This window comes from Triturus cristatus, chromosome 6 (assembly GCF_964204655.1).
Source record: "Triturus cristatus chromosome 6, aTriCri1.1, whole genome shotgun sequence".
Classification (NCBI taxonomy): Eukaryota; Metazoa; Chordata; class Amphibia; order Caudata; family Salamandridae; genus Triturus; species Triturus cristatus.
In genome coordinates this window covers 157,785,221-157,811,749 of record NC_140589.1, presented here as the reverse complement: position 1 = coordinate 157,811,749, position 26,529 = coordinate 157,785,221, and the positions used below count along the sequence as shown (strand labels likewise).

At 43.3% G+C, this 26,529-nt stretch overlaps 1 protein-coding gene across 2 annotated transcripts in view; it reads left to right on the top strand.

Annotated features, from left to right (window-relative positions):
• Positions 1 to 26,529, top strand: part of RP1L1 (RP1 like 1) — a 181,226-nt gene that overhangs the window by 57,673 nt on the left and 97,024 nt on the right. The window contains exons 1-2 of one of the 2 annotated variants that reach the window (XM_085610420.1): positions 5,820 to 5,941; positions 12,874 to 13,534. In XM_085610420.1, coding sequence (XP_085466546.1) covers positions 12,893 to 13,534 — 642 coding nt within the window. In that variant the 5' untranslated portion in view covers positions 5,820 to 5,941; positions 12,874 to 12,892. Of the gene's footprint in view, positions 1 to 5,819; positions 5,942 to 12,873; positions 13,535 to 26,529 lie in introns of those variants that run through there. The other variant, XM_085610419.1, reaches the window with a different exon arrangement.

The window sequence follows — 26,529 nt, the reverse complement described above, 5'->3', positions numbered from 1 at the left end:
AACAGGATAAATATTAGAAGCTGGAACAGGGTGAAGGGAGACCCCCTGATCAATCTGCTGTCCTCTTCGGCGGTCGCCACGCCAGGCGATGTGGATTTGGCTTGCCATAACTACACAAGCTGGCTGCAGGAAGCCTGTGATATCGTTGCCCCTATAAAAGTTTGCGGCCAAAGAGAGCACTGCCTTCTGCTCCATGGTATTCACAGGAGATTAGAGCCCAAAAGCTCATCTGCAAACAGCATGAACGCAGATGGAGAAGTAACTACAATGAATCTGACAGAAAAACCTATAAATCCAGTCTTCTGACATATAAACAGGCAATTTTTAAGGCGAAACAATCTTATTTTGCAACACAGATTGCAGACTCCAGCAACTCCGTTAAGGAGCTATTTAAGACAGTGACCAACCTGGTAGCCCCTATGCCATGCCCAGTTCAACCCAGCCAACAGCTGTGCGAGGACCTGGCCAAATTCTTCTCCTCTAAGGTGGAATCCATCTTCGAGGTGTTTAAAAAGAAGAATTTCTCTAGTCCGGAGACGAGAGGGGAGGATTCTAGCCATAAATCTGTCCCCTATCCTACTCTGACTAAATTCTGCCCAGTATCTTCGCTAGACACGAAAACGTTCCTGTTGGAAGCTAAGTCTGGATCTCCTTTTGATCCGTGCCCTATCAAGGTGGCCAAACTAGCTGCAGGTCCGATTGCTGAGCAGCTTTCTAGGCTATTCAACTTGATGTTTGAAACGGGACTGTTTCCTTGTCAGTGGAAATTGGCCTCCATTCTCCCATTAATTAAAAAACCCCATCTCCCGAGCAGTGACCTCAACAGTTTTCGACCCATAGCCAGACTTCCGTTTCCAGCTAAACTCGTGGAAAAGGTCATGAATAGACAACTTAGTCTTTTCCTGGAAGATACCCAAGCATTGCACTCCACGCAATATGGTTTCAGGTCAGGCCACAGTACGGAATCGGCTCTAATTAAAGCTACAGAAGAAATCAGGGAAGCAGTGGATCAGGGCGGCAAGGCAGCGTTGATCCTGCTCGATCTATCCACTGCCTTCGATACGGTTCACCACTCTACTCTTCTGAATCGTTTAAAAACATGCGGGATTGTTGGGAAAGCCGGGGACCTCATCAAATCCTTTCTAGACGACAGAAAGCAGGTGGTGTCCTTGGGGGACTTCCATTCGAAACCTTTCTCAACACCATGTGGGGTCCCTCAGGGATCCTCTCTCAGCCCCACCCTTTTTAATGTGTATGTTAGTGCGTTGGCACCCGTTATTGGGTCCTATGGTTTTGGCATTACCTCCTACGCAGATGACACACAAATTGTTATTCCACTGACCCCAGGGGGAGAGGCGGATGTAGAACTGCGACTGCGGGAATGCATGGTGGCTGTGAGCAGTTGGATGTCCCTAAATTGTCTGAAATTAAATTCGGACATAACTGAGGTTATCCTGTTTGGCAATTCCTCCAACTTTTGGACTCCAGCCTGTTGGCCTAACTCCATGGGTGCCCTTCCAACCCCAGCTACCCAGGTTAAAAACCTAGGTATGATTTTGGACATTAAACTTACCATGGAGCGCCAAATCAAAGCATTAACATCTAAAACCTGGTATACCATCAGAATGATGAGGAAAGTGCTTCCTTTGCTCCCTCAAGAGAGTAGGCATACGGTGGTAAGGGCCTTAGTTACTACAAGACTGGATTATTGCAATGGTTTATATTTAAATGCGCAACAAAGCATATTGATGAAATTGCAGACCTTGCAAAATGCGGCAGTCCGTCTGCTGTCAGGCTCTTCCAGGTTTTCCCCGGTTACGCCAGAAAGAAGATCCCTTCATTGGCTTTCTATAAAAAGCCGCATACTTTTTAAGGTGCTGGCCTTGGCCTTCAAAGCCTTGCACGGATTAGGCCCGGACTTTTTAAAGCAACGCATACATTGGTATGTTCCAAACAGATGCCTTCGTTCAGAAAGCACTAAACAGGCGCAAGTGCCTAGAATCAGGAGGGCCCGATGGGGAGGCAGAAGTTTTGTTCATGGAGCGGTTAGGGCGTGGAACTCTCTGCCCTTCTATCTTAGATCCTCGCCTGATTTATTGTCCTTTAGAAAGGAACTTAAAACTTGGCTTTTTGTGCACGACTGATTTCTTTCATTATGGATCTTTGACAGTTTGAGCCTCAGGACTTCTAGATAGCGCCAGGACACCTCCGGGTAATTGTCGCGCTTAACAAAGTTGCAATAACATAACATAACATATTCACCTAATAAAGTGATGTTAATTTAACCTTCATCTGTGTCATCATCTTCATGTCACCGACTTAAAACTGGGCAGCAGTGGCAGTTCTGCTCTGGGGTTGTAGATATTGCTAGGGGTGTCTAAGTTGGAGAACTTTGACGAAAGCCAAACTTGCGATAAGTCCAGGTTGTGCACAGCTGAACCTTTGCACAGATCTGCACAGAGTGTTTGAGGGAAGAGGAATCGGTGTAGAGGTTTTGGTGAAGGGTGTGTACTGTGTCTGACACATATATCCAACGACCATGAAAAAGGGGTTTGTTCTGAGGGCAAGGGATCTGTGATCAGGGCAGAAAGCTACTTCCTAAGCAAAATGCCCACTGTGTACAACTGGAAACTGTGCACAGTACTCTCCGGGACATGGGTCCTGGGTACATGGTGAGGCAAAAGGCCATGCCCTGTGCTCAGTGCCCCCTGCACACAATGGAAGAGAGTGTGTTGGGGGGTGCATCATTTGAAAGCCAGCCAATGTGGGTTTGTGGCATCAGAACTGGGAACAGCGCATGAAGGAAGTTCACGTCCTGCATACACAGGCCCTGTGTACAGTTGAAGGAGCTTCATGGTATATAATTAGAAACATTTTAAAATGTACCAAAAATACCTACATTAGGATTCAGTTAAGGTTGTGTTTATAGGCTGTTCTAGTTGTGCTTGTACTTCATGAGGACCTTCATTGATACTATAAGCTGTTATGGCTGCCGAACTACTGTAAACATGTATTTGCACTAAATATGTAGACACTAAAGGGCCTTGTATTTAGACCTGTATATAATAGAGGAATGAAGAGGGCGACATAGACGGTATGGTTGCAGAGACTGAGACAGCTCAGATTTTTCTAGGCCATGGAATATTCTGTAACCCTGAGCCAGAGACTTAAATTGAACTCCACCTACAACACACAGGATGTGGAGGGTGTGGGTTCCTGGGTAATGTAGTCGAATTATGAAGATTACTAACCACTCCACCAGTCTGTCTGAGCCAAATTCTGAGCACACTGGAAGTATGAAAGCAGGGCCCGTATTATAGAATTTGAAAGGTGCGCTCGGTGCTAACAAGGAGAGTGTGCTGTGTTATGTTTAATGTGCTTCACCCAGCCGTGATCTCATGCTGCCCTGGGGGTAGCATAGTAAAATTTTAAATGGTGCGGCTCTGAAGCAGCCGCTCCATATTTCACTGTGAAGGCGGCAACCTGCTTGTGTTTTTTAAGGGGCATTAAAGATCCCCTTGCAGGCGGGTGCAGTGAGTGACTGCACCTGCTACAAGGGGATGTCTGGGGGTCCATGGGACCCCCTTTGGTCCCTCTAGAGGGCTGCCATCAGGAGATGGATTGACAGTCTCCCACCTTTGAGGTGGCACACTGTCGGTGCGTCTCCTGACCGCTTCTTTGCCTCTACGCCCGAGTCTATAATACGGCGCGGGCACAGAGGCACACAGATTTCCTCATTTGAATGGGGCCATGCAAATAAGGGAACTCCCTCTAATGATAGTGCTGGTGCTATATGTGCACCAGCGTTATCTGTATTACACAAAGGGTCACAGAAGCGCCTGCAGCCCTTTCTGTAATACCAAAGTGCCCCAGGGGCACACAAAGCGGGCGCACATGCCCGTTGCGGCCCCAGGGCACTTTGTATAATACAGCCCCGGGTGTTCCGGAAGGTCATGGGATAGCTTTTACAGCCTACGTGATAGACTCTGACAACTGAGCAAAAATATTCTTAAAAAGATCTTTAATCCAATATCAGGGATCACAGACAACTGGAACAGAGCACATGTGTTGAAAAACCCATTATCAAAGGGAAAAAATGGAATGAGGAAATAAAGCAGTTTCTCAGGCATGCAAATCAATTCAGTCTTACCGTATGGGAAAAAGCAAAATGTGTATACAGATGGAATAGAACAAAATGAGAAGTCATGAGAGTGTGGATGTCAGTCCTGGAGAAAAAAGATCCCAATTGTTAGACTTCAACATCGATTGTATAACGAGCCATGGCTATAACTGGCTTCTGAAGCACCGGATGCAATTAGTTAAGACAGTCTGAGCCACAGTTTTGGGCTGACTGGTGTCTTAAATAGCTGAAAAGCTGGAGCAGCGCTATTTTATCCCCTTAGTGGTAAATGGTTGTGTTACACGAGCTTTAAAGGCACATGCTGCTTTCGACTGGAAATGTAGCAGCATTTGTTGACAATTCTAAAGTAAACAACAGAACATAACACATTAACACAATAACATACATAACAGCATAATAATGTACACAAGGCACACAACACAAAAAACACAGCAGCACAAAAGACAACAGAACATATTATTATCACAACAAAATAACACCGAACAAATGTAGACAAAAGCTTTTGCAATCGTTTACCCCCCTAGTATCCTGTTTTCATAATTTGGAGTTGAAAGGTGTTTTGAGCAATCACAGCCCTAACTTACCACCAAGGATGTGAAGTAGCGCCAGCCAAAAAATGTTTTATGATTTTGCCCAAAGAGCCTGTCTGTGCATATAGCATCAATTATGCACCGAAAACCTGAACCCCTGTACTCTTGAAATGTACTCTTCTGCTTTGGGCTATAAAGTAGGCTCTCTTCTTCTTTTCATTGATGATTTTTACTGATTAGCTCTGTTCTGTTGTCACTGAATTGCTTTTAATCAGGGCTCCCAGTTTTATGGTATTTATTTGTTTGACATTTCCGTCTATATTTATCCATATTTATTTTTTGCAAATTGTGTCTGTATTTATCCATATTTATTTTGGGTTTTGTGGAAAAATGAAGCTAAAATTAGTAAATTACCACTTTTATTTAACCGATACATATGCACTCATGTTTGAATGCATGCCAGAATTCAGTGATATGAACACCTGCAGAAGATAAATCAATGCACTTATATGAAAATATGCTAATTTCAGTATCAACCTTGTGCATATCTACTGTCTCTATACAAAAATTCCTTTTTTTTTTTAACCCCCCCCTACCTATCAGTTCACACAGCTATTGGCCTGGCAGACAGTATTTAGATTTACTAAAAAAGCAACCCAATTTCCGTTTTTATCCACATTTAAAAATAAATACAGAGAAGAAAATAAATGTTTTCTGTCTGTATTTATCTGTTAAAATCAGTAAAAACGGAAAACAGGAAAGGAAGCCTTACTTATAATACTGTAATTAACTCTATTTTAAGATGGTCTCATTTGATTACCTGTCATCACTCTATTGCTGCTTTATTCCACCAATTTCACACCTGATGCAGATGAAAAACGCAACACACCTTTAAGGCACCGCTTAGAAACCAGCTAATACTGCAAATCACACAAACACTAGCAACCTTGAACTCAAATCACACTGGGGATTAGGAGGGATGCTGATCTCCGGGCGCTTTTATGCAACAGGAAAGCATGGTCTCTGTATCTAATGCCCTCCCGGATTTGAAGGTCTTCTTAGGTGGACTTGGCTCCATCCTCAGCAGCACATGTCGACTTCACCCTCCTGAAGTGAGCTCTGACTCTGACATCTCTTCAGATTTCAAACAACCCTGCATCCCTTTGGCGCCTTTCGCTGATTTGATTTTTAATACCCTGATATTGAAGCCTGGATGACCAAATGGTCTTCACTAGCGGCGATTTGCTTGGCAACTATGCTACCTCGTTGCGTAAGTATGTGGAGCAACTTGTAATATAACAACCGTAGGCCTGTATTAAACACTAGCTCTGTTAATATCGTTGCAGAAATTGACATTTAATCAATGATCACTTATGAAATTTATCTTGGGCATTGTTAAGATTGATGTGCATGATGTATACCTTTTAAGACTTGTACATTATAAATGAATCACTGTAAGAGTTTAGTCTGACAACGGCTTAATAAATATCTTATATTGATAGATAGATTATACCTATATGTATAAATAGATATAATCACCTTCATTTTGTTTGTGATATTGATATAATAAAGACTCCAAAACTGAAAAGTTAATAATACTATGCATACTGTACCATCGGGTTTCTACATAATACTGTGCAAATGCTGCTACCCTGTCGTACTGATGCCAAATTGGGACTTGCACACTCTATAAAAATACTGTAAAAAGAGATTAAATAGGTATATATCTAAACCTAAACTTCTTGACCCTATTGTTGTAGACTACGCAGCTGGGCTTATAAGGTCATATAAATCTGGGCATTGAACGGGGTGCTGGTGCTACTGCTGTTTTTAAAATTACCATACTACCATGGCAATTAAACTAGACAATTTTACTAGTCATGACAGAGACCTAAGTAGCGTGTGAGTTGGGCTTCTTTGACGATTGATAATAAATATCATTTTGGCAATGTGGTGCCCTTTGTGCGACAGCTTTTCCTGTCTACCTTGACCAATAGCTTGGAAAACATTTGACTAGGCAGAGCATCACCTATTCCAGTGCTTTAAGGTATCATGCAATATTCCCTGGGGTGAGCATCGCAATTGATAGGATTGGGTAGCTTTATTTAGAAAGGTTGCTCTGAACTCTGCACCGAAATTCTGGGTGGATCAGATCACAGTCTAAGAAAATATCCCTAAGGCTGTTATGTTATGATCTAGTCTTTGCAGAGTGATTACATGTGGTCCTCTGTCCCACATAACTAATTTCCAAGCACTCACATAATGGTCATTCACCTAGTAATGTAATTATCGTAAAATGGATTCTGTGTCCCTCAACATGATAGCTATGTGAAACTTTTTCACAACTTTTTTGATTGAGAGATCAGTTCGATATTAATGCAGAACAGGGGCTGCCTGTACATGTCGGCGAACTAGGTGTTCACAAGGGGGACCCAAATCTGAGGAAAAACATAACATTTACACAAACAAGTTTGCCGATTGTATGGTTTACCTAAGATGCCAGTTGCTGGCAGCTAGTCTCAGGCCACTCTTGATGTTCAATACACTTGCCCAATGTTTGCAAGGCTTCCTGAGTAATTGCTCATGCAACAGACAAATATTCTGCAGATTACAAGCGATTACCCAGTAGGGTTGACTAAGCCATTGTCCCTTCTGAGTTCGATGACATGGGTGTCATGATGTTTGCTAAAGATAGATCGAAGGATCTGTCTTTAGATACTTCTCAATGGTTTCTAAGAATGCGCTTGGAGACCTTCAGCATTCCCTCATTAACAGAAGTACTCGCCATGCCCTGCCTATGACCTCACATATAAACATCACTCTTGGCATATTCTGTGTCATCATTGATAACATCAGTACCACATCTGAAATGACATCATTGAAGAAAACATTGTGCATGCGAGGGTGTGAGTTATAGTTACTTCAGTTAACTGGTTTATTGCAGTATTTTTGTGAGTTTGTTGATTTCCAGGTACTACATTCGCCAACAGTGAACAGAATTTGTTGAATTCCACAGATACCCTAAAGAAGGGCCATATTTATGACCCCGTTTGCGTCACCGTTGCACCACACAACGTAATGCAAGAACAACGCAAACCTCAAGTCATATTTTTGAAGCCAAGCGAAGCCACTTTGACGCATTCCCAAATTTACATGACCTTGTAAATCTGGAAATGCACATTAAAGATACGCTTCTCTAGGAGAGGCATAATGAGGAAAAATATCTTTATTTCTCCTCGTTTTTTCCTCTTTCTATGTGTGCTGCATAATGCAGCACACATAGAAAGAGGAATCACCTCACAGGATTGTTTTTGAGCAGGAAGGTGCCCGTTCCTGCACAAAAACAATCATGTCTACAAAACAGGCACCGTTGCACCATGGTGCAAGGGTGTCTGCGTTGGCGCCAGGCTGCCAAAACTGCACCAGTGCAAGGGAAAAGGACAGGGACGAGGTGTATTGTATAAATATGGCGCTTTACTACCCTTTCCCTGTCACACAAAGCTGCACATCACCTTGCTGCGCTGCCCTGCGCCACACAACTCATAAATATGGTACCAAGGCACTGTCAAGATTAGTGGCGGTGACGCCATTGCCGGCGTGCGACTTAACCACGCCCCCTTGGTGGCCACGCCCCACCCCACTCCTACATAAATCATGTGTCATTTCCGTACGCGCAGCGGACGGGCGCAACGGGCGCGCCGTTTGCGCGCCGAAGGCGCGCCTAAGGCAAGCCCGTCTGCGCCCGTCCGCGCCTGGACCGTGCCCAGGGCCATACCCCCTGCCAGTTCCGTTGATTCTACCCGCATGTGCTGGACTAATACCCAACTACATCTCTTAAATCCCTCCCCTTGCTCGGCCACTATCCTCTGCAACCCTGACCATTTGGAAAAAGTTCCCTTCCGTTGCCCTCAATGTAACTTCACTCTCCCGTCCTACCTACCTCGTCTGCCTTCTTATCCTATATCGCAGCCCTCTTCGTCTCACCACCGAACGCTGAAAGCAGGCCTGGTTAACTGCCGGTCACTACCCCGTCATGCCAACGATATCTGGATGTCAATTTCCTCTGACAAGTGGGATATTCTATTTCTCACTGAGTCCTGGATCACTGATTCCTCCTCTCCGGATATCTATCTTGCCATCCCCCCAGGCTACGATATAAAGTGTATCAATCGGGCTGGAGGAAAATCTGGAGGCGGACTAGCCGTCATCCTTAAATCCCATCTTCAGCTGACCACTACCAAACTCACCAACATCGGTATAATTGAAGCCATGTACTTCTCTGTATCTGACTCCGCAGCAGCTATACTGGCTGGTACCTTAGTCTACAACCCCCCAACTGCCGCCTCCCCTTCTCTTACTGCACTTACCCACCAGCTGGCTGACCTATCCCTTAAACACCAATATTTTCTAGTCTTAGGTGACTTTAACCTCCACGTTGACAACCCTCTCTGCGTGAAGGCTAACAATCTGTTGGAAACCATGGATAGTCTGAACCTCACACAATTAGTCACTGGTCCCACTCATGTGGCTGGGCACACCTTGGACCTTATCTTCGCCAACTTCTCGACTATCACTGTCCTCCCCCCCCTCCCCCTTACTTGGTCTGACCACTATCTTATCCCCTTCTCTCTCGCCCTAGGCCGGAAACCTGCCCCCCTGGCCCCTAGGAAAGAGTTGGGAAGAAAGTGGCATAAGGTCACATGTGCCACCTTGGACCCAGTATTCCACTTCCAGGCGGAATACCTCTCCACTGATATTGACGGAAATGTCTCTAGGTTGAATACCGCCCTAATCAAAGCTATTGATGCCATTGCTCCCCAGAAAATCATTGCCTCCACTAGATCTCGTCCCTCTGCCCCTTGGTTCTCCACCCCCCTCCGTGAGGAAAAAAGCAGATGCAAGGCACTCGAACGTAAGTGGAGACAAAACTATGACCTTGAAGCTAAACTCACTTACAAATCTGCTTTGAAAAAATTCCTCAAACAAAAAAAAATCACTATGAAAGACCATTTCTCTCTTCAAATTGCTAATGCCAAAAACTCGTCAAAAACCCTTTTCACCATTGTCAAAGACTTCATTAATCCTCCTGCTAGGGCCACTCAGAACTCTGCGAGTCAGGCCCTATGCGAGGGACTCTCTGACTACTTTCTTGAAAAAATAAACAAATTCTGTATCTCCTTCCCTAAAGGGCTAGCCTCCCTGCCTCCCTCCACAAGCCCCCCAGCTTCTCCGTCCTTCCTTTCCTTCAATAAACTCACCCTGGACGATGCCATTAGGTTACTCATCCACTGCAAATCTGGCGCCCCCTCGGACCCTGTCCCTGCTAAACTTATGGGAGAGCTGGCTCCTTCATTAGCCAGCTCTTTCCTTTCCATCTGGAACGCCTCCCTGCACCATGGCTTTTTCCCTACTACTTGGAAGGAGGCTTTGGTGATTCCCATCCTAAAAAAGGCTGATGCTGATCCCACTATCTTCGCCAACTACCGCCCCATTTCCCTTCTCCCCAAACCCGCAAAGGTCCTGGAAAAAGCCGTGCAGCTGCAACTCACGGAGTATTTGGAAAGCAACTCTTTGCTGCACGACTCACAATCCGGATTCCGGGCGGGATTCAGCACAGAGACGGCTCTGCTGGAAGTATCGGAAACGATCCGGGAATGCGTGGACAGGGGCGAGGAGGCTATGCTGATCCTCCTCGACCTGTCCGCTGCATTTGATACGGTCTCCCACCCCATCCTTCTTGACCGACTCAAACAGATAGGCATTGGCGGCACTGCCTTTAGCTGGATCGAGTCCTTCCTTTCAGGAAGAAGTCAGAGGGTGTTGCTGCGGCCGTTCAAATCTGAGGATAAACCCTTGTCATGCGGTGTGCCACAGGGCTCTGCCCTCAGCCCTCTATTTTTTAACATCTATCTTGCCCCACTGGCCGACGTTGTGGAGTCCTACGGAGTCAGGGTGGTCTCTTATGCTGACGATACCCAGCTGATGTTTTCCTTCAGTGACCACTCAGACTCCGCGTTCACCAACTTCCGCCAGTGCCTCAACAACATCAGTGTCTGGATGACTGATAACCACCTTAGACTCAATGCAGACAAGACAGAGGTGCTGTTTTTTAACCAGAAAAATTCCATCCCTTCCTCTTGGTGGTGGCCCACGGCACTTGATCCTGCTCCTTCTCCCGTTCACTCTGCTCGTAACCTGGGATTTCAGTTTGACGACTCCCTCTCATGCAAAACTCAGGTTAATAAAGTGACCTCTGCCTGCTTCCTGAAGTTGCGCATGATCAAAAAGATACTCCCCTATCTCCCTCTGGACTCCCGTCGTACAGTTACCCATGCCCTCATTACGTCTCACCTGGACTATGCCAACAGCCTTTATGCTGGTGCCCCTCAATATCTGATAGACCGGCTTCAGATTGTCCAGAACGCGGCGGCCAGATTAATTGGTAATATCCCCTACCGTCAGTCAGTCTCCGCCTATCGTAAGGAACTTCACTGGCTACCGGTGGCCAGCCGTATCCAGTTCAAGATCCTTACCCTCGCCTACCGAGCCATCAATGACCTCGGACCCAATTACTTGAAAAAGCGAGTCTCAATATCTCATTCCATCAGATCCCTTAGATCCAACGACCTCCGCCTTCTGATCTCTCCCCGTTTTAGACTCACTAGAATGGGCGGCAGAGGGTTCAGTGTTATCGCGGCAAAATTGTGGAACGCTCTGCCAATCGATCTTAGATTCTGCCCTTCTGAATCCATCTTCCGGGCCAGACTCAAAACTTGGCTCTTTTCTGGACTCTGATTTTTATCCGGCTGATTCCCTCTCTGCTCCTTTCTTCTCACTCGGAGGTTCAGGTTCTAGCGCCGGGACACCCCCTTGGGGGTAGCTGTGCGCTTTATAAACTACATAAATAAATAAATAAATAAATAAATAAATATTGTTTGGGAGCAGAGTTCTCGACTTCCCTATTTTGAGCCATTGGATTAGTGTTCCAGCCGTGATCTAGAGTTGGAAGACCACTGGAGACCCATAGGGCACCATGACAGTGCAGACCTTTCCAAAAAGTTTTGATTATCAGCCTATGATGAAATGTTTCTTAGTTGATTCGTGGTCTCCTTTTACAGGAGCTGATACTCCGCTTGGCCTTGGTCTCTAGTTTTTCCCAGACTGCCACTCCTATTGTTTACTGAATTATGTAATTATTTAATTTAAATAAAAAATCATGCCACAGTTTAATCTCTGATTAACAAAGGAAAATGGAAGTGCTGGCAGGACAAAACCCACTGAATTCTAAACTTCCAGTCTTAGGTGAAAATGCCACCTCACCTCCCTGGTTGAAGCGGTTGGGTACTGGAAATGTATCTTACACGTGGCTTAGCTTAGTGATACCAGTAGGCAAACGGTTCAGATGATACTGATTGCAATTAGTTTCTTGGGGATCAACCTTCTCATCAGACTCCCAGCTAACGCCACCATCTTGTTGCTGTAAGCTGCCATCTTGTTATTTTAAAAAGGGAACCTGGGATGGAATTAAAGCATTTAATTTGTATTTTCTTTAGTTTATTCTTTAATGGCTGCAGTCATATATAATCATAGGTATCATAGTACCATATTCATATTAAAAAACTGAAAAATACAATTACACATGAAGTGTCCACAAGGCTCCACCGTGTGCTGCTTACCAGTTACAGCAATAAACCCATCATAGCAGCAACTGAACAAACTAGCAAATAAGAAGTAACAGTTCCACAGCAACACCCCAACCCAGCAACCAAACATCTGCTTAATCGTCAGGCTGTGCCTTATGGATAGGGTTTCCTGGCACCTCAGTGGTATATGCTATCATGCGTGTTAGCAGGCATTAATATGTGTAAGCGGTATCCACTCAAGGGGGTCAATTACCAGACATACCCTTTAAAGCATGTAAGATACTGCCCCAAGCGTCCCTTGTTGTGTCTTCTGCATATGGCCAGTACCGTTGATAGCTCCGCCCATAGCATGTCATTTGTATTTACGGAAAATTCTTACCCCGTAGCGAGTAAAGGTTCTACATAAGGCATGATCTGTCATTGGCATTTACCTTTAAATAAATCTTTCATCATATTTCAGTCTTTAGTTTCTTTCAGGACATCTGGATAACGTCTCTGTCAACTCCTGCTGACTTTAGATAAGACAACTGATTGTTTTCTTTGATTTATTTTCTTTCAGTTTCCCGTGACCACTTGGAATGGATCTGGCGCCCGCTAATGAATATTTGGGCAGGAGTAGCCGCGCAAGCCATGAACCGCCACTTCCACCGGTTGTCCGAGCAAACGCTGTTACTGACGTCGTGCCGGCCAAGAAGATAACCTTCCTCAAGAGTGGGGACCCTCAGTTCAGTGGTGTCAGGATGGCGATCAACCAACGAAGCTTTAAAAGCATCAACACCCTCATGGATGACCTCTCTAATAGGGTGCCCCTGCCATTCGGGGTACGGACAATAACCACACCTCGGGGAACTCACTGTATCAACAGACTAGACCAGCTGGAAGATGGTGGCTGCTACCTTTGCTCTGACAAGAAGTATGTGCAACCCGTCAGTGCTGCCGCCCCCCTACACCAGACGGCTCCTCATCGAGCCAGTCGCACACTCAGTGCTCGACGGTCGTTGCTCCTAGAGGGCCAACTGGAAGAGTACTCAATGACTCATTCCCACCTTGCCCCAAAGCTACATAAGAAGATCACACTGGTCAAAAACATGGATCCTACTGTTAGGCGCTTAATAATCCTGAACCGGAAAAATACTCGAAACTTTAAGGCCTTCCTTGAAGATGTTTCAGAACTCTTGCAGTGCACAGTGAAGAAACTCTACACCTTGGATGGAAAGAGGGTAAGACTACACACATGAGAAAGTGCATGGCTAACCGAGCAGCTTTCCAGTTTGGCATGTTGACACTTGTTAACATTTCTTTTAATTTTATTTATTTATTGGTTTTAGGAACAAGGTGGCTCTGCAGTTCAGTACTTGTCCCGTCCCCCTTCCACCCCAACCCCATAAACAAGTAGAGAGATGTGAGTCACACCAAGTGCAAATGAATATGAGTACATACATAACATGTGGATTGCTTAGGCAGCACAGTTGGTATCATGACATCAAATTACAGCAAATCAGCATCACAGACACATCTAGAAAGTATCAATCATCTGTCCCTTCCACATCTGGTCTCGGTTCAGGGCTTCCCATTTTATGCTGACATCGTTGACAGGAGAGGGGATGCTGGCAGTTTTTGGTAAACTCTAGATAGAGGAGTTTTGTTTTGAGAGTGATCTTAAATACTGGTAGGAAGTGTCTAGCTCAGAGAACTAAGGAGAGAGCACGCCAGCTAAGCGGGCCAAAATCTCATGGCGGAAGAGAGTTTCACCAATGCAAGGGAGGGTTAGCCTCTGACCTTGACCTTGGCTGGTCAGCTGACTGAAATCATTCGATGATTGGGGTAGAGAGGTGGTCTGCAGTTGAGACATGCAAGGAGGTACGCTAGTTGCAAGAAGCATTACTTTGGGAGGCCCACAAGTTGACAGTCATGGTACCCTTGCTTGTGACAAATCTTCCTATAAGGGGCACAGGCGCCTGGGGAATGACGTAGGAGTAGAGTTTTCGAATGCTGAGCAACTGATAACAAGATGCAGTAGAGACAACGGAGAAGAGCGAGAGTTGACAACAGTCAGTGGAGGTGCCACACCAGTGGTTGCGGCATTGGTGGCCAGAGTAGGGGTGTCGGACGAAACAAAATGCTTGCAATGCATGGAAGAAGGTTGAAGGAGGCTGGAAAATCAATGATTTATGTTTTAGATGAAGTGGGCATAAGGGATCATAAGAAATTTGAAATGTTAAGGTATAATTAACAAATTTCTCTCTCCCTCACATCTCTCTCTCTCTCTCTCTCTCTCTCTCTCTCTCTCTCTCTCTCTATGTCTGTCTGTCTATCTCTGTCTTTCTAGCTATCTTTCTATTAGTCTATCTCTCGGTCTTTATGTCTGTTTCCCTGTCTAAGTCAAATTCTTTCCCTATTCCTTACTTCTGCTGGCATCTTTCTCTTTCCTCATGGTCACTGTTCTGGCTCCTGTCTTTTCCCTCTCTGTCTCTTTATTTTTCTGTTTCTATCCCTCTCTCATTATGCCGTCTCTTTCTTTTCCCTTTCACTGCCTCACACTTGCTCTTTCTTTGTTTAGCCTCACCTCCTTTGCCTCTAATGCATGCCGTGTATGCAGAAGAGCATTAACCTAAATAAATTGTGGTGTTGGGACAACAGTTACAATTGGTCCTACAACTGCATAGGTTAAATCCAGAAGTACTATTTTTCTCTGGAGAATACGGGCAACTCATCAGTACATTTCCATATTCTGCTATTCACACTGCCCTACTATACGGTAATAATTATTTATAAATAAAAAGTGGTTCTGTCAGGTTTAATTATCTTTGCGCATACAAAGTCGCAAGAAACCAAAATTTCAATGGAACATAAATGAAACACACACCTGACCAGATAGGAAATGGTATCTGAAATGATCAGAATAACAATGTTTGCATATATCCACTTTGTATTTTATCAGAATTAATTCATTCAGATGTATCCATTTTTCAAAAGTACAAAAAGGCTGTTCAGAGATAGGTCAAATATATACATATAGTGCTCATGTGACAAGGTGCTTAGTGATCAACTTGGTGCAATAAGTACAAGGTGGTTACAAGATTTATGTACAATGGGAAAAAAGGGGGACAACGTTAATTTGAGGCCAGAAAAACAACCAAGCACTCAACTGGCTCCCGATTCATTCTCTCCGGGATTGCAGGACTGTTGCCTGCATTCTCCACGCTGACTTATCCGGGACCATTCACGCGACTAAAGCCATTCATTGCTAAATATCCCGCAGACTCTTTCACCGGGATCCCAAAGCCTGAATCATACTCTGGCCAAGCCAAGGCTGTTATCGAATTTCCCCACCTCCCACCCCCTGTCCTGATGAAGACCCGTAGTGACTACCGAAGGGAGCACACCGTGGGTTGAAACGTCGACGATATCACTAGGCACAGATTTACCAAGACCATACATATTAAAAGAAGCATTTACAGCCAGTTGGGTGCTTGGTTGTTTTTCTGGCCTTAAATTAACGTTGTCCCCCTTTTTTCACCTTGTACATAAATCTTGTAACCACCTTGTACATATTGCACCAAGTTGACCACTAAGCACCTTGTCACATGAGCACTATATGTATATATTTGACCTATCTCTGAACAGCCTTTATGTACTTTTGAAAAATGGATACATCTGAATGAATTAATTCTGATAAAATACAAAGTGGATATATACAAACATTGTTATTCTGATCATTTCAGATACCGTTTCCTATCTGGTCAGGTGTGTGTTTCATTTATGTTCCATTGAAATTTTGGTTTCTTGCGACTTTATATGCGCAAAGATAATTAAACCCGACAGAACCACTTTTTGTTTATAAACGTTATACCCAGGTTCTGAGGGACACCGGGTCGCCCCACTTTTGTTGTTTGATCTACTATACGGTAAGGCTATTTATCGCACCGACTGGTCAGTGCAAATTACATTTTTGCACGAGTCAGTTCATGCAAATAAGGCACATTTCATTATGAAAATAAGGCAAACTGCTTTGAAGCAAACCTTGTCAAACCTTTCCGATGAAGATGAACTTCTTACATAATTCAGTCTTTGCCCCCTTCACTATTATCCTTTCACTGGTGTCTGCCCCAGGGCATGCATCTGCATGTTTACAGCCAGATTGGTCTGTCTCTATTGTCCTTTAAGTTTCATATTCAACTACACATACCATCGCCTGCAACCACCTGGTTGATGAGGAGCTATGTCACGTGAAAATAAAACATTTTCTATATTGCAGCATCACCAACCCCTTGTTCCATGGCCCCCTGGGTTGAGGTGTAATACTTAAGATACCTTGGGTAGGAAATCTCCTTGTAGTTGTGAAATAAAGTAGAATAAAGGGGTGCCAGTTCCTTTCATAGGATTTAAGTCTGCCATTGAGTGACAGCGTAATTTTCTCAATGGCCAGTCAATCCCACATCTAATTAATTCAGGCTGAGAGCACTGGCGGTAAAACCTCCCCCAGAAATGACAGTATTACTTGTATCACTGCCTATCACGTCATCGCTAGTTGCTTCCCTATAGGTGATCTCGATGGTCTTTGGACGCAAAAGCTCTTCTCAATTTGACTACATTCAGGTATTTTAGCATCTAGATTTCAAATACTCTGTTGATTTCCTTTATTATCTCCTTCCAGTATCTACCTAACTCAGGACATTTCCACAATTGATGTGATATGTTGTCCACTGCCCCACATCCCCACCAGCAAAAATCACCTTTGATGACATTCCACGTCCTCGTTCTCTTGGGCGTCCCGTACCAACAAGTCAAGATTTTATTTTGGGTGTCCTGCAGCCGTAAAAGACCGTGCCATACCACAGAATTTCTCCCACTTCTTGTGCGTAAATTCCTCACCCTGCTTCTACCACCTCTTATATCCAGGAGTCTTATACTGTGGGATCGATTCTGTGAGACATCAATAAATTGCGGTGATCAGGCCTCTATTGAGAGGACTATTCTGAAGCCATTTCTCAAAGTCTGTAAGAGGATTTAGAGGCCCCTATTTCATTGTTGGGTGAATAACCTACTATCTGCGCTATGTGTAGGCAAATCTCTCATTCTCCAGAAGACCAAACTAGATTCAAACGTCCTCAAAGTATTTACTTTGCTTATTTGAAAAGACGGAGCCTGACATGAGGCAGCTCTTTTTGCTGCAAACTTGAAAGCTAATTTTCTCCGCAGATGGCTTAAAATCTGGTTTGTATGAGATCAGCATAAACAGGGAAAGAAAGGAGGTGAAGCCTGGTCTCAGGCAAACTTTATCCCATACAGTCATTGTGACCCTAGTAAGGAGTATAAATCCCAGTTCCTTTGCATTTCGTGCAGCTAGGGTAGATGCCAGAAGGACGCCCCAGCTATGAGATGGTCTATAAAACACCCTTGCTTAACAGTTTCTTTCTTATCCTACTCCACTATAAATCTACGTTGGGAAACTTACAAGTAGGATGTGATGTGCAGGATTGCTAGACCACCATGTGCTGTCAAGTGATATAAAATCTCATTGGCCATGCGTTGGGTTTGCTCTGACATATGTAGGAGTTTATCAACCTCTGCATTGCTTGAGAATTGAAGGGAGAACAGAAGGGCAATTCTTTGGACCACAATCCTGCCTAGCCAGGAGAATTGTTTTGTGTATCATTTCTGGAAGTCCTGTCATATATCTTTAAAGAGTTTAGATGGTACAGCCTCAGTGGTAGTGTGCCTATCAGTACTTCCAGATATTTTATGAAGGCAAAGTTCCAGGGGATGGGTGTAACATGATGGAGATGTTTTGCTCATTGTGGTGGTGGGGTGGTTTGGGGCAGATCAAAAGTACCCAGTGATATTAATTCTAAATTGGAGACAGCCTGAAATGCATGCAGCTCTTCCAGTACTGCAGGCACTGAGGTCGGACGGTCGGTTTGTTAAGGAGAAAATAATATTGTCCGCAAACACAGTTAATTTGAAAGTATCTTTACCTATAGTTTTATTTTTTTTAAACTTATTTTTATTATAGTACTGCGTTATTTGACACAACAATTTGCACAATATACAAAGACATATTGGAATATGAAAAGCCATATGCGAATCAAAGACAGAGGTCAAATTATAGGCTATTGTTTCTGTTGCTTATTTGTTTCAATACATTGGATTGATGTTTACCAGCTCCTCTCACGTCGGAGAAAGAAAAATAAAGTGAATTATGTGACTTTGCAGCTGGTGCATATAAAGTGTTTTATAAGCATTTAAAAGGCTGTAGGATATCATTTTTAACTAACGCAAAGCAAAATGTAAATACCTGTCAGCAGCTCTGAAGTATGATGGAAACAAAGATTTCAATAGGATCAGAGACACTTTGCTTGGTGCTGCACAAATAATAAATATTCACTGCACCCTGACTTCCACGCATTATCATTTGTGTGCAAAATAGTTTTTTTCTAATAAACTACATAGTTGTGCAAATGTATTGGCCATTTAAATGGAAAGTGTACTGTCTGCAAAAACCAGTACGCTATCGCACAATGCTTTAGTTACGCGTCCACTAAAGCTATGTGGGTCTCGAAAGTTTGTTGTACTAAAAAGTTGGACTTGGTTCTAAAAACATTGGGAAGCACTGCGATAAGAGCTTCTGTCCAAAGTAAGGATCTCTTGGGACCATGTGCCTTACCTTTCCTATTGGTTTACATCTGTGATTTTCTCACCTCACTGCACAGATGGGATTATTTCTCCACATGGCCACTTGCTCTGTGATGTGGCATTTGCGGCATGTGGTTGTATTAAAATGCACAAACACAGTATGAATATGATACTCCCCCTCGAGAAACCTCACATGGCTTCCCATCTTATCGAGAAATCCTGCTGGGCTAAAGCTGGCTTCAGAGCTTGTGTAAGTGAGGGATTGCTGCAGGGCTTTGGGCTACCTTGAGGTCTTCTAATTCCTGCCAGTGACACTTCAGTTTGTTAACTTTCCAGTGTCGACAAAGTGAGCAGCATCACTGGGATGGGTGAAGGGAACAGATCTCACTTGAAGACATTACAGTGTTTGGCATGTACTGTGATATTGACCAGTATTATCATCATTCGCTGGCATGTCAGGATTAGGACAGGCGGGTTAATCGGTTTCGCTGCAGTGTGCAGTAGTAGTTGATTTAGTAAGTATAGTTAAGTAAAAGTAAGTATAAGTTCGCATCGCCTATGTGGGATCAAGAGTGCATCTTGTGGGTATGAAACATGTGTATAAAGGGCACAGTTCATGCCCTGTTGGACCGCTTTAGTGATCTAAAAACTCTTTGAATATGATGGCTTTAGTATTTCTTAATAATAGTTCTGCATAAAGCAACAAGCAGGTAGCTGAGAACAGTGAGGCGCTTGATTGTGTTGTGTTGTGGCGTCGGCCGGTGTCTGCAGGTCTCGTTTCACAGGCTTTATTTAGCCAGGTATAATCTGTACATAATATCATTCGAAGCAGATCTCTTAGTACTTAATTAGAAGGCTCTCAGTCGGCTCTGTGTCCTCGGGGGAGCTTTGTGCACAGTGGTTAGAAAATGATGAATTCTGTGGCGAGAAACCTACCTGTTTTTCTGTTCTCACGAGGGGGGAATTTAAGAGGGTTACAGGCTCCATATGAGCTCTAAACTCAAACATTGAACTCGATTTTTTTATATTATATATGTTGTATATTAAGCATGTCCACATATATATCACCTTCATATAATATGCGCTGCATTCGCCTCGTGGAAAGAGCCAATGTGACCACGACTGCCCTTCTAAGACGCCATATGCACAGGGTCTTGACCTCTGAATGTCCGTCAGATCATCCATGGAGCGGCCATGGTTTTTGTCTCGCTGTCACCGCACTCTCTCCTTGGACCCAATAAGCAACAGCGTGAATCAAATCAATTGTATCTATAGTCGCAATGCAAACCCACTCAATGCCCCCGCGCCCAGAAGGAATTAGGATCTTGAATAAATTCCATAACTTTAAAAGTGTAATAACTTCCAATCCAAAACTTTGTGGCCAAAATAACTTGGACCTGGGATTTCCAAAAGAGAGGCTTTTCACAGGCCAGAAAATTGTTTGATTTTAGGCTAGCATGTTGTTATTTCAGGTCAGTCACTCTGGTCCTCGTGTACAAACCCATCACCTTATTTTCAAATGAAGTGAATCAAGCAAGCGAGTAAGATCATGCCTAAAAAGTGTGCGTGAGCAAACTCATCACCTTATTCTCAAACTGAAGTGAATCAAGCACACAAGCGCGTAAGATCATGCCTGCAAGCTAATCTTCCTATCATACAGCGAAGTAGCCAGCAGAGTACCTGGTATGGTTAAAATCGATTATTTTCTAGTTAATTATGTTATCGGCATGAAGTCATGAATGGAAAAATATGAACAGTGTCTATTGATGGAATAGCCTTTTAACGTATTTGTCTTTTTAATATCTTCACAGTTACATGTATGTTGTACTACATTTATAAAGTAACTGTAAGCATACACACCAAAGCAAACTGCTAATGAATACGCCTAGTATTAAGCAGCCATTTTTAGCTCTATTGATAGTATATGTGTCACACAAACATATAACTAATACTATACATGCAATGGACTTTGTAACTGCCTCTTTACCCATGGATTTTTTTTACCCAGCCACCTTTAGCCATTGGCTTGACACGGTGTCAATCACATCTTGGCTCCGCCCAGAGGAGTACTGCTGTCTTGCTGGATGCTGTTGGTATCTTTTCACCTCTAATAAAGTGCTTGCATTGAACTGCTTGAGGGACTCATTTACAGATAAAGGCCTATTTATTTTCACGTTCCCCCTATATATCTCACTTCTTCTGCCCACCACATCCTCTCATTCCTCCCTCCAACCAAGCTAGGTTTGCTACCTTTCCCATAGAAAAATACCGGAATATTCTGCAAAGACCCAGGCATGCTTCTTAAGTAGAACTTTATATGAAATAGTCTGTATTCATTTTTTAACATGGCCTTTCTCTCTTTACTTACTTTAATTATCAGTCATGGGTCATTGGGGCAGCTGCAGAACACATTTTAGAGTGTGTTCTTCTTAAATGTACTGTTTAAAGTATGTAGTGATTAGGGAACAAAATACAAGCTTTAGGTGATTTTTCTTATTTTTTTACAGGTCAGGATGTTAAAATAAATACAGGTCTTGCCAGTATAAACCGACTAGGTGGTAGCCCAACACCACACCCTCTGTTCCCTGTATGCTCCTCCTTCCCCGGCCTGTCTCCCTCCCTCCTTGCTTCTTCTCTTCCCTCCCACTTTCTGCTGTGTTCTCCTTTTTCATGCCCATCCTCCACCCCATCCAGTTCTGACACCTGATCATCTGTACTGGCAACTTATCATTAGTTCTGACAGCACCAGGTATTTTTTCTTTTTCGTTTCCTATAAACAAAATGCAACCAATATATAACGCTTACTAGCCTTCAATACTGTCCTTTTTCTGTTTGTGAGTCAAAATAAGTCAAAGGAGCCTTCATTATAGCCCATCCTATCTTTTTATGTCAAGGAAATTAAAGAAGGAGCTAATATGAAGGTGAATTTGACCTCTGTCCTGTCATAGAAACAAAAATAGGACTGCAACGAACGCAAGGGTGGCTTCTATAAGGATCCACTTTTGTTGCTTTGTCTGCTTCAATCAACGTATGATGCATACATTAGCACATTCAACTTAGGTCTGACAATGTTCGCTTGAAAAAATATTTGTGTTATAGTTCTCCATATTAAGGTGCTGTGCAGGGAGTAAGGTACAAGCCCAATAAATGAGTAATGTGCTACAAAAATGCAAAAAAAAAATGGAAAAAATTATATTATCCATATGTCTTTTGAGAAAAAAGTTGTTGCAATTAGATATGGTTTTGTTATTTTTACTAAAGGCCAATATACCAATGCATGCATTTGTGACATCATCTCGATATTTATCAAATATACACATATATCGACTGTAAAATGTTATTTTTGTCCTTTTTTACTGCATACTCTTGTTAGTATCTTATTGCTCTGCATTGTTGGCGCACGGTCTGCAGATTGCCCTACTGTGCTCAGAAGGACAGCCACTAGCCACCCAACTTATCCTAAAAGTGAATGGGAGAGGGAATGGAAGCAACAGCGCAGTGAATAAACACCAAAAAGTAGAATACGAAACCACACTATGACCTGGGTAAAAACGAACAAATGCCATGTTTGTAATTTAAACTATGACCGTGAGTGACTCGAGTTATTGGTTCATCACTCAGAAATGAGGTGGAAGTTGTTGAGGGAATGTGAGGTAATAGTAAAGTGAAATAACATTTTGGGATATGCCCTTGTATTTCCCACGTTATATACTTTATTGTGTCTTAGTGTATCCGTTCTCACATTTTGCACTGTATCCTCTGACCTAAAGAATGCTTCCCTTTGCCCAGTTGTGTTTGTAGGTCTCAGTGGGACAGTCAAAAGGCTTGACTGTGAAAATCTCTGTGAAGGAAGCCAGTAGAGAGCCAGCTACCTTATAGTACCGTCCATTTTTAATCCAGCGCAGCCCTCAAGTCCTAAATCAGTCCAGTGCATGGACTTTTTCCATTAAGAGCAATAATGGCACTAAAAAGGCACAAAGGTCGTCGTCTTGGAGAAGGGCGCCTCACTGTGGGAGTGCACCTAATGGCCAGCCTAACTCAGACCCACACGCACCCACACCGAGGGATAATCATTGGCTGCAATGTTGATATGACTGCCCAAGTAAACGCCGTCACAGCCTTCTGCTTCCACACCCTGAAGATATTGAGGAAAATCTTCAAATGTCTCGGGGCAGGATCCCCAAAACCGTTACACACGCCCTCGTCACTAGCAAGCTGAACTATGGGAACTCCCTCTACCCAGGAAATAGCAATCGTCTCACCAGAGGACTGCAAACAATTCAGGACAAACAATTCAGAACTCGGCAGCCAGGATCCCTTTCAACCTCCCACGCAGCGCACCCATCACACCGCCCCTCAAGGAGCTCCACTGGCTCCTGATACATAACCGTGCACAGTTCAGACTCCTCCTCACACCTTCAAAGCACTACACAACCCTGGCACATCCGACCTCAGTAGTTGCATCTCCTTCACAAATCAGACACCTCAGTTCGGGTGGACTTCTATTTACACACATCCCATGTTCATGTAAAACCGGATCCGGAGATTGGGTCTTCTCCTACATCACCCCCAAAGCATTGAACGAAATATCACTACACATCAAAGCATCCTCCTCACCTCTTGAGTTACAACAAGATGCAGAAGACCTGGCTCTCGAATAACCCTCCCACCTGTCCAGGAGTGGCTATGCTCTCACCTGTGCAGCGTCAGGATCCCCTCCTAGGTGATAGCACGCTCTACACATAACATAAAATAACATAACATAACCTAAAATTGTTTTAAAGACTGAAAAGGGCTACACAGAGGGCAACTATATGAGATGTATGTGCTCCAGCGGAAAAGGGCAAATTTACATAGGCTCCCTGCGTCACAGACCCGTCACCACACTTACTCATTCACGCACGCATTCATTGGTGGGGCCCATAACACCAACACTCACACGTCTCACTCGAGTCTGCACACAGGAGGAAAAGAAGCGCTGGACATGTGGGGGTACCTTGTTACCTATCGGGAGAAAATATTATATACATTATATACATCAGTACCTATAGAATCCTAACTTTAACATCAAGGCACTCCACCACTTGGTCGATGGACCAATTCGTTGGACTAGTTGATGGTGATTTAGAACCAGCTAAAACACATTTAAAGCTTCGGAACCTTTCGGTTAACTTTCAATTTTTTATTAAAAAATCACAGACTCATTTGTTATTAATCAATGTCTAGTTTATCTAATTAATTCAATCTGTTAGCATTTTCAGGAGTACAGTTCAAATCAGATTTCTTTTAAGTGATATCCAGTCTTTGATCTTGAACATAAATTGACATAATTATATTTACCTAAATTTGAATATTGGCAACCATTTCCAGAAGAACCCGTCAACCCACAGCATAATCAAAATCCCTTCAGATGAAATCGTCCTTATATATTCAAAGAGAAACCCAGGTAAGTCCAGGAAATATCCCTCTGTACGACACAGTCCCCACAATTTAGCCAAGGACCAGGCGATCGCACCAGCAAATCGATCCTCCACACGAACAGCCACCAACGGGGAAATGATACTGACTTTTTTCCCTCTTCTAAATTCCCCCTTATATACCTTTTTTCTCCTTACTTTTAGGACAATGTACAACAATTTTAGGAGTAGAAGTGTTCTGATTGGCTAAATCCTCTGAATTTTGCAATACTTTTCAATATTCCCAGGTTTGCCTGTTTCCCATGAGACCGAGCATGACATATCCCCAATTGTATTCCTTTCCGTAGTTTCACAGGCGAAAGTTCTGAAGTAACAACATGTAAACCTTCTTGTAAAGGTCGCTATTGTCCTCTCAGCCATTCACACTAGTTTGGGTCTTGGCAGTCCTCCACGTTCCTATCCTTGACAAGGAACATTTCGTCTTTCTTCGGAGGTCGCCTGGAGATCTTCAGAGCCACCCGAGTCTGCGCAGTAGGCATCGCGCTCACATGACGTTGGCCACTTCCGAACTCCATTTTAAGTACTGCGGCCTAGTAGGCCCGAATGCCAACTTAAGCAAAAACAAACATAACGGTAATTAATATATGGAAATGAAGATTCAAATGTTTAAACCCACACTAATCCCAATAGTTATTAGTATTTTCCTAGCTTATAGCAACATTTAAAGCAATAATACTCACCATTCAGCAACACTGGAAGCACAAACCATCACAAAAGCAACATAAATCATGCAATTCTCTATTTCAACACATCCTACAGTTAGTTTGCGTACCATAGTTAATCATTTAATTATCAGCCATGCAATTAGCATTTTAGTCCCACGTGTATCTTGTATTTATTAGGTTGCAAGTGTTTGTTAATTATAACACTCCACACAATTAGTACGAATTAATATTTAGAATGATTACGTAATTAATTTCATGCAAAATTGAGAATGTATACACATTTTTGCTTTACCTGCTCCATCATATGCTTTTGGTGAATGAGTTGGAGTTTCAGCAGTTGTGCACAATTGTTATGTTTGTATATTTCCACTGCAGAGGTGAATGTTTATATTGTAGCTGGAGTGGGGAAGGATTTCATTTGCAAAAGGGGGCTGCATGGTGTGATTGACATGAATGTTGGGAAAGGCTGTGGTGAAATCTAGGTCTGTGGTGGTGTTTTGGATATTGAAGAGGAGAAAAATATTCTGCTGGTGGATCCAGAAGGGGAAGGTGTTGCACCTCAAAGTTAACAGGAATGTGTTCACAAATGTTTTGCAAAGTTGACGTAGGTCTCCCTGAAAATGTGGCTCCAAAACATTATACAATTTATGATATAAGGTTAACTGGGAGTCCAGTGTTGAATCCATACCATAATAATTTTTCAATAAAAAAAAAATATATATGTTTTTACAAAACATACCATGCTAACCAGATGTAATGGTCGACCAGGACTAATCAATCGTGGTTCACCTATAGCATTATTTTCTTGCATTGTTTGGTGGTTACATTATTGTCTGAGTAAATTCAACAATGGCAGTATGTAAACATATTTTGATTGCATGAAGAAGGACCGGGGTGCCAATCGCAGGTGCTCAGTGGTAGGGCAGTCAAGAGCTAGTTAGAACGTTTTGAGGCAGGCATAAATATTTTGGGGGGCACACTGTTCTTGGAGACATTTGCTACAGGGTTTGTCAAGGCAGACGATATGGCATGTTCTGCTCTCAGTCGATCATCATATGGACAACCGAAATGTCTCTGTGTATTTCAGGCTTGGCTGCTTCTGTGAGATCACCATGCAATTTAGTTAGTCCACTTATTTGAGCATATGCCCTTTGCAGTGGGGAGATAGAATGATTCACCGTTCGTAGTGATATTTTCAACTGTGGCACTTCACCTTATATCTGACTCATCCATGTTGTGAAGTTGGTAGGTTGTTTGCACTATCCATCTCTCAATTTACTGTGAGCAGAATCATCCACCTTGGTAAAATCCCAGATGTCAGTTTTCACATCAGTGTTATAGCAAATCCAACCCATCAAGTCAATGGCTCCGCATAATCTCCTAAGGATCAATCCATTTTGACCTGACTTTCCCACAAGCAGTCTACACTCCACTGTT